This window comes from Podarcis raffonei, chromosome 7 (assembly GCF_027172205.1).
Source record: "Podarcis raffonei isolate rPodRaf1 chromosome 7, rPodRaf1.pri, whole genome shotgun sequence".
Classification (NCBI taxonomy): Eukaryota; Metazoa; Chordata; class Lepidosauria; order Squamata; family Lacertidae; genus Podarcis; species Podarcis raffonei.
The window spans coordinates 77,298,454-77,312,277 of NC_070608.1; the positions used below are offsets into that span (position 1 = coordinate 77,298,454).

General features: G+C 43.3%; 1 protein-coding gene across 1 annotated transcript in view; it reads right to left on the minus strand.

Moving 5' to 3' along the window:
- Positions 1–11,175: 11,175 nt before the first annotated feature.
- Positions 11,176–13,824, minus strand: part of ANKH (ANKH inorganic pyrophosphate transport regulator) — a 126,153-nt gene continuing 123,504 nt past the window's right edge. Inside the window, exons 11-12 of the mRNA XM_053397131.1 lie at positions 13,008–13,107; positions 11,176–12,032 (exon numbers count right to left, since the gene is read on the minus strand). Coding sequence (XP_053253106.1) covers positions 11,919–12,032; positions 13,008–13,107 — 214 coding nt within the window. The 3' untranslated portion in view covers positions 11,176–11,918. The remainder of the gene's footprint in view (positions 12,033–13,007; positions 13,108–13,824) is intronic.

A 13,824-nucleotide genomic window follows, 5' to 3' on the forward strand; every position in this document is an offset into this window, starting at 1 on the left:
AGCCTTGCGATTTTTTTCGCTCCCCCCCCCTTTTTCTAAGCCGCTAATAGCCTTTTAGCCGCTAATCCGCTAAGCCTTTAATAGCCGCTAAACCGCTAATAGCGCTAATCCGCTAATAGGGTTGCTTCACGAAACAAAAAAAACGCTAGACGAAGAGACTCGCGGAACGGATTATTTTCGTCTTGCGAGGCACCACTGTATACGACTTTGAGATTAGACCACTGAAGAAGCCCGGAAAACTACCTTGGAAGTGTGCTACCTGCAAGCCCCAGTAAAAGGCGAACAGCGGCCTCTTGATTACTTGGACTGCCAGGGTGAAACAGGTGCAAAATGCCGGCACCCTGTCGTCTACAACTTCATTGCCTACAATTTTATTAACATCTATCTCCAACTCTACTAGCATCTCTTGGTATTGCGAATATCACCGATCTTAACCTTTTGTTGGTATCTTCATGAACTTATCTAAAAGACCGAGTTAAGCATTTGAAAAATCTATTGAAACCAGACATTATAAGTTCATTTTAGGCTGGGTAGTTCGCAAGTCTTGGTGGCTTTGTTTAATGTTTTGTATTTTTCTCAGAAGACCCTCGGCACTGGACCTCAGTGTCCGGGCAGAACCATGGGGGCTTGGTAATCTGCCTGGACTTGGGGGGACTCAGTCCCTTGGGATGCTGGGCAGCAAAAGCCACCCCCCCCCATTTTTTATATCATAATCCAAAAAGTTAAATATCTGAATTTTGATGTAGACTTTAATCATTTCATTAAGCTGAAGGAGAGGGAGAGAAGATTACAAGGAGTCTCCACAGAATCTGATGACTCTTCAAGGTTTTTAAACAAAAGTTGGGTGGTCATCTGTCATGTATGATTTAGTTTAGTTTCCTGCACCGCCGAGGGTTGGACTAGATGACCCTCGGTGTCCCTTCCAACTCTACAATCCTATCTCATAAATGGTGGCATAGTTTTCACTTTATAATGCAATAGACTCATCGGACAGATGTGTACGTAACTCAGTTATCAGCTACTGGAGTTTTGGTATGTTCATCGTGACTGTGTTAATGGAAACGCTTTCTCTCTGAAAGTGTCTCCTTCCATAACAGTAAATTTTACTGAATTTGGGGGCTGGTTGATGTAAAGCCAAAGCCTTTCTTCATGTCACCCTTGCTATTTAATGTGACAAAGTAGTAATCCTGATTCATATCCCACTGATTTAAGATGGTGCAGCTGTTGCTAGGGTTGCTCCATATATCACAAGCCAAGAGAACATAAGTCTGTGGCTGGTCGTGGACCTTAGTTGTTGAATAGCGTGGCGAGATTGAAAGCAGATCTCTTTTTCCCCCTGAAAAGGCCATTATCAAAGCAATCTTACTTCTACCATTAGTGCTGGCTTGTTCATGATAGATGGGCAGCGAATGCGTTTCTGGTTTAATTGCTGTAGTACAGAAGCGTGAATTTATTGTACTCTGTCGTTCCCCTTCTTTATAGGGAAAAATTATACGCAGAGAAGTGTTGGTTGCTGAAAGAGGAACAAGAATTGTAATTCCAGTTAACCATGAGATGGAACAATTGCATTTGATGCTCGGTTCTACCAATATTTCCCTCATGCGTGCATGTTAAAAACAAATACTTTAACTCCACCATTGTCTAAATAAATAAAAATGAAAAAATTGTCCAGCTAAGATAGTTTTCTCCCACTATATAGAAGGGTCTGGTGACTTCTGTTTCAGTATATCTGAAGAAGTGTGCATGCACATGAAAGCTTATACCCAGAACTAACTTACCTGGTCTCTAAGGTGCTACTGGACAATTTTTAATTTTTATTTCTTTATTTCGTCTGCGTCAGACCAACACGGTAACCTACCTGAATCCACCATTGTCTGTATGCTTGCAGAATGAAGGCTGTCAACCACAATTCCCTCAAGGGGAGGCAAACTCAGCCCTCCAGATGTTTTGAGACTACAGTTCCCATCATCCCTGACCACTGGTCCTGTTAGCTAGGGATGATGGGAGTTGTAGGCCAAAAACATCTGGAGGGCCAGGCTCATGGGTATTGTATTTTCTAAGCCTAGCAAGTACTGGCTTTAGCAAAGCTATGTGTTTGTGACTGTATATGTGTGGACTTTGCTAGCAACTTGGGAGGAGAGACCACTTGGAGCAGGATACGAATCTCTAGATTTTAAACGGAGCACTTTACAATAAGGCAGAATGTGGGTTAAATTTACTTCCCCTTGAGACTTGAAGCTTAATTTAAAATTACTTAATATGTATTATCTCCAACATTTCTCTTCCAAGGCTTGAGATAGCTAAGCCACCAAAGTGTTTAAAAGCTGACTAAACCGACCCCAACTAAATGGTCCAGTCGTTAAAAGGTGGCTAAGGCGTGATCTCTGCATTTGCCAATATAAAATAGGCCTTTATAAATCCGCATTACAGTGGTACCTCGGGTTACATACACTTCAGGTTGCAGACTCCGCTAACCCAGAAATAGTGCTTCAGGTTAAGAACTTTGCTTCAGGATGAGAACAAAAATCATGCTCCGGCGGCACGGCAGCAGCAGGAGGCCCCATTAGCTAAAGTGGTGCTTCAGGTTAAGAACAGTTTCAGGTTAAGTACAGACCTCCGGAACGAATTAAGTACTTAACCTGAGGTACCACTGTACTCTGCAACTTCTAGCACGGCTTGGTTGGAGCAACAGCTAAGGTAAATGGCACCTTTGAACTGGGGCACAGCGACTCTACTGAGAACCCCCTGCTTTGCCTGAATTTATGCAAGAGGACGTCTTAGTATATCGGCATAGCTTTCAAGCAGAGTGCGGCCTGGTCTTCAAAGCAACGAACCACTGACAATTTGACATTCAGGCCCCTTTTTTGGCTAGGTGGGCGAAATGTTAAAGCAGTGTGTGCTTTCATCTAGTCATCTGAATAACAAGTCATCCCGAAGCAGCGCCTCTGCCTTAAGGCCCGATGAAATCTTGACAGATTGCGCCTTCGTTTCTCTGCGTAGGTCTTGAAATATTTATTGTGACAGTCACCACTGAACTAAAATGTCACGTTGAACGTATACTGACCCCTATGTAGAGGCCTATTTATTATTTAGAGGCTTTTAGCCATTTCTGCCCTGGATAATAGATTCTTTTTATATATATAAAAAAACATAACTTTAAGGACAGCAAAAATATTTCACAAAAGTCACACACTGACACTCTGAAAATAACCTTCGCTCCCTCACAGGGCTTTGAGAGCACAACCAAATTAGACCATGTCTTCCAACTGAGTCTCATCGGTTGAATTAATATAAAATGAGTTGTAACTCGGCTATGACCCTTTATTAGTGACTGGCCTTTTAAAAGATATTAAAATGCAAACACTGGACAATGGGCTGCATACTTGAGGCACTATTAACTTGAAACTTAATAAATCAGATCTGAAGCAACCTTTTCCTCCCAATTTGAATAAGAGCGCCCCTCACCGAATGGTGATACATCCATACATCTTGCAACGAAATGAAAAATTCATTGCTTTACAGCTTCAAAGGTGTTTTTGAGTTATTTTGCCTTTCCGAAGCCATCTTTCATGCTATCCATTACTAGCTGTCTTATCACCAACCATTGCAATTTTCCCTTCCAGAAATCTTAATTGCTTCTTATTTCTAATTCTTAAAGAAAGGCTTTGATCGGTGGGTGGAAAAATGCGTCCAATTGTCAAGATCCTCAGGGGACAGTCGCCTTTTAAAAACATGCACCTTCTGTCCTCAACTATTGAACTAAACGGTTGTGCTGATGGCATACTCGGATCACATAGATGCAGATTTATTGTTTAGAAGCTTTTAGTGTTTTCTGTCCCGAGTCAATAAGAATTTGGGGGTTTCTTTCCCCCTCACTGCTTGTGGCCTATTTCTGACAGGTTGCAAGTAAGGTTCGATTCAAGTGCAGGCAGGAAAAACTCATTGAGGCGGCAAATATAGAATCAGGATTTGAAAACTAAAAACACCTACCCAGAGAAAAGATCCTTAAAAGTTCTTAAATCACTGCATGGATCGACGTTTATTCAAGAACTACATTTTTATTTTTGTCATGAGGAAAGCCATCGAATGCCAAAAAAAGGACCTTTCAGGTAAATTCCTGCACGGCAAGTGAAGTAACAGAAGACAGAACATAAACCTATCTGTGACATGAAACAAACCACCCTTTAAATATTATGATGGAGGTGGAGAAATCATTCTGAAGCAATCTTTTATATCTATTTATTTGAGAGTTAGAATATCTGTAGAAGTAGCTGCATGTGACTTTCCCCTCCAATGTCTTGTGCGTTTATTTCTTCACTTCTGAAAATGGTGGATGCTGGTAAGTTTCTGAGAATGAATATGTTGTAAGCCATGTGTCGGGGGTCGTTCATTTATTCTCCCTCTTAATTTTCAGGTCAATTCCTCAGGTGATGGTGCAGTAAACTTTCTGCTTGCCCGTAATAAGCCTCATGGGAACTGCACTTCAGGTCTAAGGGCAGATACATAGCACGAAGCAAACATGGGGTACCCAACTAAAATGGGGGCCATTTGCAGGGGTATTTAGAAGACCAGAGGTGAGGGAACAATCCTGCCCTGCTCCTTTCCATTCTACTTGCAAATGCCATTCTCAGCCATGAATTTATTGTGGTTTTCCCCTTCAAAGCTGGGCTCCATAACTGGAAGCGAAACACCAGCAGATGTTTGGGTGGGTGTCAAAAGGGGAGCCTTGGCCAACACACAAAATCCTTCTCAAAATACCTTCCTTGCCTTTGTATTCACATACATACATGATGGGCAGAACAATGTCCCTGCACATCAATGGATGTCCATCTTGGGAGTTCAGAAGACTCAAGGTACTCAAGCACATCTCTGCAGGGACGGAGACCAACAAAAGAGATGACTTTGACAAATGCATTGCGACTTTTCAGGATTCACCATGTGAGAGCAGGTTCCTATGCTTCTCCAAAACATTTCATGATGGCCAAAAGGAGATAGATAGATAGATAGATAGATAGATTCTTTATTGTCATTACACACGTGCAACATTGCACAAGTGCAACGAAATTGGATGCCATCCCTTAAAAACAACAAAAGCAAAACAACAACAACAACCAACAAACCACATTCCAGCCACACCCACACCCATCAATCTCCCAGGTCACACTATCGAGTTACAGCATTCAAAAGGGCCACAGCTCTCGGGTAAAAACTGTTTTTCAGTCTATTTGTCCTTGACTTGATGTTTCTATATCTCCTGCCAGAAGGCAGTAGTGCAAACAGACTGTATCCCGGGTGAGATGAATCCTGCAGGATGTTGTTTGCTTTCCTAAGACAACGGGAACCGTACAATTCTTCCAAAGATGGGAGAGGTTGACCAATAATCCTTTGTGCTGTGGTTATGACCCTCTGGAGCACCTTCCTCTCCCTAGCTGTACAACTGGAGAACCAAGCACAAATACAGTATGTAAGAATGCTCTCTATGGAGCCTCGGTAGAAGGACACCAGCAGTCTCTCACTCAGATTGTTCTTCTTTAAAAGTCTGAGGAAATAAATTCTCTGCTGGGCCTTCTTCACCAGAGCAGTGGTATTTGCGCTCCAAGTCATGCCCTGATCGATAGTTACTCCCAAAAACCTGAATTCCGCCACCCTCTCCACCCGTTCCCCATTGATATACAAGGGCTGAATGTCCGCCTTTTTTTTCCTGTAATCCACCACTAATTCCTTGGTCTTAGCCGTATTAAGAGCCAGATTGTTCTCTCCACACCAAACACAGAGCCGCTCCACCTCGTCCCGATAGGCGGACTCATCCCCTCCTGAAATGAGCCCTACCACCGTAGTGTCATCAGCAAACTTGATGATTTTGTTGCTGGAATAGGTGGCTGTACAGTCATACGTATAGAGAGCATAGAGCAGGGGACTCAACACACAACCCTGTGGTGAGCCGGTGTTAAGGCTAAGGGCTGTGGACATATGTGACCCTACTCTAACCCTCTGAGAACGTTCTGACAAAAAATCCAAAACCCAGAGACAGGTGGAGTTGGAGAGTCCAATCGCCTCTAGCTTGGACACCAGTCTATGGGGGAGGATAGTGTTAAAAGCTGAGCTAAAGTCCACAAACAGCAGCCTCACATAACTCCCCGGCTGCTCCAGATGGGACAGAGCAGCATGGAGAGTAGTGGTGATAGCGTCCTCTGTGGATCTATTTGCCCTGTATGCAAACTGGTAGTTGTCAAAAGTTGATGGAAGACAGGAAATAATATGACGGCGCATCAGTTTCTCAAAACACTTCATGATGATTGGAGTCAGTGCAACTGGTCTGTAGTCGTTCAAACTACTGATTGTGGATTTTTTAGGCAGAGGGACAATAGTTGACGACTTCAGGCAGGGTGGGACAATAGACTGGTGTAAGGACTTGTTGAAGATCTTAGTAAAGACCCTCGCCAGCTGATCCGCACAGCCCTTCAACACCTTTCCAGTGATGCCATCAGGTCCAGCCGCCTTCCTCGGATTCACCATCCTCAATACCTTTCTCACCTCATGCTCCTCTACCGTGAATGAGGGGCCCCTATGGGCTGGTGGCTGTAATACCGGCGTCTCAGGTGGCTCCTTCTCGAAGCGAGCAAAGAAGAGGTTAAGCTCCTCCGCCAGCAAAGGGTCACCGTCGACAGCACCAAGGTTAGGTTTGTAGTTGGTAATGTGCTGAATCCCCTGCCACATCTGTCTTGTGTTGTTGCTCCTTAAATTGTCCTCAATCCTCAGCCTATAATCCCGTTTTGCCTGTCGAATACCCCTCTTCAAGTTTGCTCTTGCCACACTGTAAAGCTGCACCTCGCCTGACCTGAAAGCCCTGTTCCTTTCCCGCAACAGGCCCTGGACCTCTCTATTCATCCAGGGTTTCTGATTGGGATAAAACCGGATGGATTTGTTTACTGTGACAGTGTCTGTGCAGTGATTGATATAGCACAGAACTGCCGCCGTGTGCTCCTCCAGGTCTGAACGATCGAAAATATCCCAATTAGTTCTCTCAAAACAGTCCTGCAGCTGGTGAATAGCACCTTCAGGCCAGATTTTAACAGATTTTAATATTGTGGGAGCCCGTTTCCTGAGTGGGATATATGCTGGTACCAGGAACAAAGACATATGGTCGGACTGGCCCAAGTGTGGCAGCTGTAAAGCCCTATAGCCGTGATTTACATTCGAATAAACTTTATCTAGTGTCTTGTCCCCTCTTGTGGGACATTTCACATGCTGATAGAGCGTTGGGAGCACTGTTTTAAGTTCTACATGGTTGAAGTCTCCCGCAATGATGTGCACAGCTTCAGGATACTTGTCTTGCTGGCTGCTGATAAGGCTCTGCAGGCATCCCAAAGCCAAGTTGGCATTGGCATCTGGTGGCACGTACACACCAGTTAACATAACAGCTGTAAACTCCCTAGGGAGATAGGCTGGTCTACATTTAACAGCCACATATTCCAAATCCGGTGAACAGTGACTGCCCACAGTCTTAGAATTATTGGACCAGCATTTGTTCACATATACGCACAGCCCCCCTCCTCTGGTTTTTCCGAAGTCCATGCCTCGGTCATGACGATGTACCACCCAGCCTTCCAACTGAATAGCTGTGTCTGGTATGGACGGTTGAAGCCATGTCTCAATGACAAATAAAACGCAGCAATCTTTTACAAGGCTGTTCTTTGCTGCCTGCAACCTCAATTCATCCATCTTGTTGGCAAGAGATCTCACATTGGCAAGAAATATGCTGGGGAGTGGTGGTTTAGATGGACTCCTCTGTAATCTTACCAGGACGCCAGCCCGACAACCCCGCCTTTGCCTCCTGTCTCTACGCCGCCTTCGCCTCCTCCCTGGAGGCATAGTAATCCATGGAGAGCCCGGCGGCCTGGCTACTCCCACCGGAACGTTATCTGGGCGAAAATAATCAGCTCTTACAGCTCGTTCACACTGTAACCCGACCTTCAGAAGTTCCTGCCTGCTGTAAATCTTTCTTGCCCGGTCAGACATACTCGGACCAAGCAAAAATAATAAAAGTAATAAAAACAAAACAAAACGCTAAGGGAGAGCACTAAGCCGCAGCGTCTATGCGCGCCGCCATCTTGAGCAAGGAGCAACAGCCGGAAAACGGCGGAAGCATGACCAATCTGTTTGAGATCTGACTTCCCAGCTTCACCTGCTCATTAACTTACAAAGCCACAAACTGTAATTTATCCTTAAGTTCCTTCCTCTGTATTCTGCTACTGAGATATACTAAGTCTCTGAGCAATCTGCAAACCAGCTTTCGTTGAGTTGGGCTCTTGTCCCATCAAACTGCTACACATTTTCAAAAATAAAACAATTGTGTACAGTTGTACCTTGGACGGAATCCATTCCGGAAGTCTCTTCGACTTCCAAAATGTTTGGAAACCAAAGTGTGGCTTCTGATTGGCTGCAGGAAACTCCTGCAGCCAATTGGAAGCCCCATCGGATGTTCAAGTTCCAAATAACATTTGAAAACCGGAACACTCACTTCCGGGTTTGCGGTGTTCAGGAGCCAATATGTTTGAGTACCAAGGCGTTCGGAATCCAAGGTACAACTTTACAGTACTACCTATGTCTGCTAGTAATGTTTGAAGGATACTTCTATTACAGATTGACTGGAATTAAATTTTGAACCAATGAAGTTCAGCCATGAACGGGAGATGTGAGGCCCAACTAGAATAGTAGAAACAAACAATGGCCTTTTCAAAAAGGATCAAGGGCAATTTTAAAAGCAATGTGTGTCTTTGGCATGGCCACATCATATGTATTGTTCTCTGTTTTACAACAATGTGTAGAAATAAAATACTAATAAGGGCCTTGAGCTAGAAAATGCTTATATGTCAATCAATAGCACAGACATAATGGTTTGCAGAGTAGAAGTTGAAGGGTTGAACTGCAGGGATTTCATAACTTCACAAACATTTGGCTTTTGAGTTCAGAGAAAGGTACACATCCCCTAGTTGAACCTACACCAGGCCAGAACACGAATAACCTACTGAAAAATAGAAGCAACACATGATTTGCAAGCCACATGTTGCTCAATATAAGTTGTCAAACTGGTGTACTTTGAGCTGTACTTGTTATAGTCAATGGTATTTTCTTTCTTTCTTGGAATTAAGGACCTTTTCCTTAAATATGACTGCATTTGAAGTTACAGTCTCAGGTAAAAAAAAAAATCTTAAATATTCCAGCCACACAGATAATTAAAAAGTTGCCATTTAGCCAAACATCTAGCTAAATAAGTATTTCAGCACTGAAATATTAGATCTTTAATATTTATCCGGCTCTAGACCCAAATAAATAATATTACAGCATACATTTGTTAACGATATCAGAGGGACTGCCACAAGAAATATACTCTTCTCGTTTTATTTCCAAAGAGATGCAAATTTTGAGTCTGATCATGCTAGAGAAATCAGTATTGTCCTGGCCGAGAAAAATCGGTAACATTTGCCAACATTTGTGTGAGTGCTTACAGACACGCACACAGACATATGATACATACATGAGCCTCATGTATGTGAAGACAGAATATAAACTACGAAGTATTGATTTTTATCCAGTATATTTTCATGGCAAGCAAAAATAACCTGTTGTTGAACAGCACTGTCATCATTCATCAGCAAACTATTTCAGTTGAGACACTCTGAAGAGTGGCAGGCTAGGATTATTTTCCATTTCACACAGGAAGGTGCTGAGGAATCCCATTAATTCTGCACACACCTCTCTTGCCATTGGTTCAGCAACTGAAGGCTGGCTGGTGATCTCTTCAGGCTGGCTGGCTCAATCTCTGGGGTCTCCAAGTTGTTGATCCATATTCCCAAACAGGTTTGTAGAATTCTTGCTGGTTGTGAAAGTGACCCTGACATCTTTATTGCGTTTGCACATGTGTGTTTGTGTGCACGTGCCAAACCGAATTATCCATTTTGCAGAAAAGCAACATTTACCAAAAAAAGTACACTTCTTAATGGTTAAGTTTCAGCACACAATCAAACTTCGCTTTGCATTAGAATTTTTTTCTCTTTTTTTTACTGAGCTTTGGAAAAATAAGAAACATGTTGCAGCCTAAAATAAATTACACAATAATGTACAATATATATATTTATACACATTCATATGTATATATACACATATATTGATAAAGGATCGCAATTGTAAGATTTCATCTGTTCTAAGCTACCTGCCCCCATCCTAAATCTAGAAAATGGCTTTGAGCACAATTAAATAAAGTCATTTTACTGCTCTACACCTTATAGAAAAATATAATTTGGCTAAAGAAACCTTGAAATGGGACATTTCAAGACATTTCCTCTCGGATTATGATTACATCATGTCATGTGGTCAAAAGTAAGTTCCTAGACGGGCACCTGGGAGACCCACTTTGCCCTGTCTACGCATGCACACACCTGCTAGGAAAGTGTTGGCGTTTCCGATTCAACACCCAGAAACGCAGGAAGGTCCCAAGGAGAACAGGTACATTCCCCACCACATTTCCGCACCAACAGCAGGAAGCTGGTTGCATAAATCTGATATCCTTTGCTGGTTCTACAGTCAGCCCTGCCACACGAAGGCTGAAATTCTGGGCTTTTGTGACCTGTATTTGTGACGGATCAAGCATAAGCTCATTCAGTCACCAGAGCGCGGCCCATGTAGACATTCCCAGCCCAACCAGATTAATGGGTGACAGATGAAATACTAATTCCTTTGGCCAGAGACACCGAACACAGCATTTCAAAATGCCTGCCTTCTTTCAATGCAGTAGGCTTTTTTCCACGCAGTGCTGGTAAAACGTTGGAAGCGACAACCCTATACAGAGTTACCTCCGTTAAAGGGATATGCCATGATATTCTCTGTATATGTTAGCATGTGTATATTGTTTTGAATAGACAGTACAAACAGCCATATTTTCAAAACACTGGATTACAACTTTGGTTTCTAAGTATTGGCTGTGGGTTATTTCCCCCCCTTTGCCATTTTTCGTCACCTTCCTTTTGGGAAACAATTGCTTGCCTCAAACCTTAAACAACAGTATCCTGCACACCAAATGGAAGCCAAAGTCTTGTGAAGAAAGGATTTTAGACTGGACACTAATATTCTATATAAAGCGTCTGATTTAAATGTCCATAGTTGATTTTTTTAAAAAAAAAAACACAGTTATAAGGTTAGTGTAGCACAGATAACAACTGAGAAACCAGAGAACAGAAAGATTATTTTGCATCTTATCATAAACTCTAAACAAAAGTCTTGTCCTGTGTTTATCATGGTCTATTTAATGTATGCCACCTATCATTTTCTTGAACCCCCGGCCTCAGAATTCTGCTTTGCAGCGGTATACAACAGATTACACGGAACAGTGAGAAAACCATAGTGAAGAACCCACCGTGGTACAGGTCAATAGATCAAAGTCATTTTCAAGCAAATAAAATAAAGCTAACGATGTGTGTCTCCCCCGTCCCAAAGGCTGCATTTCAAACCTTCCATTATTATTATTATTATTATTATTTTAAAAAGGAAGTGTGTGGGAAGCACTGGCAGAGGCAGAAAGGACGGCAGCAGAATCCACGAATAAGCCGACTTTGGTTGACAAATGGAGACCGTCAAAAGAAGGGAGATCCCAGCTACCGTGTAGCGGCCACGTTCTCTTGAGTTTGCATGTGGTGAGAGAAGAATTTCAGTCAAAGGGAGAGGGAAGGGAAGCAGAGACTGTTCCTTTCAGTCCCTCATCCATGCCTGCATACTCGGTATGCTAGGGAATTCGTTATCAGAAACCTTTGGAATCAAGGCCTCTTTATTACAAAGAAACAATGAAGTATGCGAGAGAGAGAGAAACAGAGAGAGAAATACGCTTCCAGTTGTCCCTGCAGAGAACAGTCACCTGTCATTTGCTATTTGTTCTCTCTCATTTCGACAATGTCCGTCATTTCCTCTGTGTGAGGCATGTCAGTCATGGCAGAGTCCTCGCCTTCTGTTGCCGTCTCATTGTCGTTCCTCTTCTTTTTCTAGTGGGGAGAGACAAGAGCGTTGTGGGAAGGTGGCCTTGCCAGTCTGCTTGGCTTTTAAAATCAAGGGAACCAAATAATCCCCAAGTGCTCAGGCCTAATTCTCACTGGAAACTACTCATGATGTTAATCAAGCGGGAGTCCCCCCAATCGTGCCCTTTTCCTATCCTCCACAAAACAGGATCCTAGGCTGCAGTCACCAATAAGAGGCTGACTTTGGGCTCAGTGGGGAAATGTAGACTGAAAACAAGATTCCCCCCCCCCCCCGCTAAGGCATCATAGCTTACTGTTGGGAAGTTGCTTCAGTTAACAAAAGAAAATGTGGTGGAAGTGTGCCATTAACATCACATATAGTTTGAGCTGCAGTCTATACCTGGAAAGGCTTATATTGTTCAGTGCTGCGTCATCCCCTCACTTTTTTAAAAAGAAGAATTGTAAAGGACAAAACCATGTGTGCACTCATAGCAGCACAAAGATCTCTGTATGTCAGTTTACAGTTTCTCAAATTTGGGTTCCCAGTTGTTGTTGGACTACAACTCCCATCATCCGTAGTGAGCAGGACCAGTGGTCAGGGAAGATGGTATTTGTAGTCCAACAAGAGCTGGAGACCCAAGTTTGAGGAACACTGGCTGACAGTGTGGCAGCACTTCTTGGGATGCCCACATGGCTATGCGAAATCAAGTAGTCACATGGGCTTTCCAGGAAGTTCTGATGAACTCGAATCTGCTTTGTTTATACAATGTTGAAAGAGGAAAACAAGGTTCCACGGCTACCTAATGCAGTACAATAAGTTAAGTGGTCCACCCCAATCTGTTGAAAATAGGGAAACAGAACATCCAAACTGTGTTTCAAGGGCATGTTCAGTTCCCTCCATCTCAAGCTAATTTCAAATACGGTCATCTCAGCAAGAGCTAGGACACAAGTTTCCTATTCCTGCTCTGCGGAAGCAATCACTCTGCGACAGTAATTTCTTACCTGTTTCTGATAGACGTAACAAGCTGCTATTGCAACCATGGTAGATTCTCCTACAAAGCCCGCCAGAAGTGATCCTACTCCCAAGGTGGCTCCATGAACCCTAATCGCACGAGAAGAAGAAAAAATACACCAACTTTCATTATCATCTCTCTCACATATATACTTAATCCATGGTCACTGTGCTACTATAAGGAAGGGTAGAATTAAAATGATAAAGGATAGGCATTACAGACATTTTAAACACAGTTGTCTCTTGCAGTGTAAGAGGCTAACAATAGCTGCCTTGTCGCCTGTAACAATTCCTTCCTCTTAGTCATTGGCTCCAGTGGCACAGAATGTTGACTGGTAGCTGTCAACCTGCAACTATAACCATCGCTAGCTACTGCACAAAGCTGAAACAAGGGCATGGCAGGGAGAAAAGACTTACACTAGACATAAAGACAGGAGAGGCTATGTGCCAATGATGTCCGTGTGGCTTCAGAGTTAAGCAGGAAAGGGCTTCAGCTAGGAAGGGAGCTTGAATTGCAACAAGCAGCACAGGTAAGTTCGGGAACCTGAGTGGCTGAAGGGGCAGAATAGGCAGCAAAAGAGGAGCGGGGACTTGAAGAAACGAGGGACATGGAGAAGAGGAACCAAGGCAGGGGTAATACACATCTCACACAGTGATCAGAAGATTTGCATGGTACTGGAGGAAAAGAGATGGGGGAGAAGGGGCTCAGCCTTTGGGCTAAAGCCAAGGAACATCAAGAAAAAAGACGCAGAGGGGACGAGGCTGAATTTCACGACTGCATTGCTTTGAAATGATCGTACAATACCT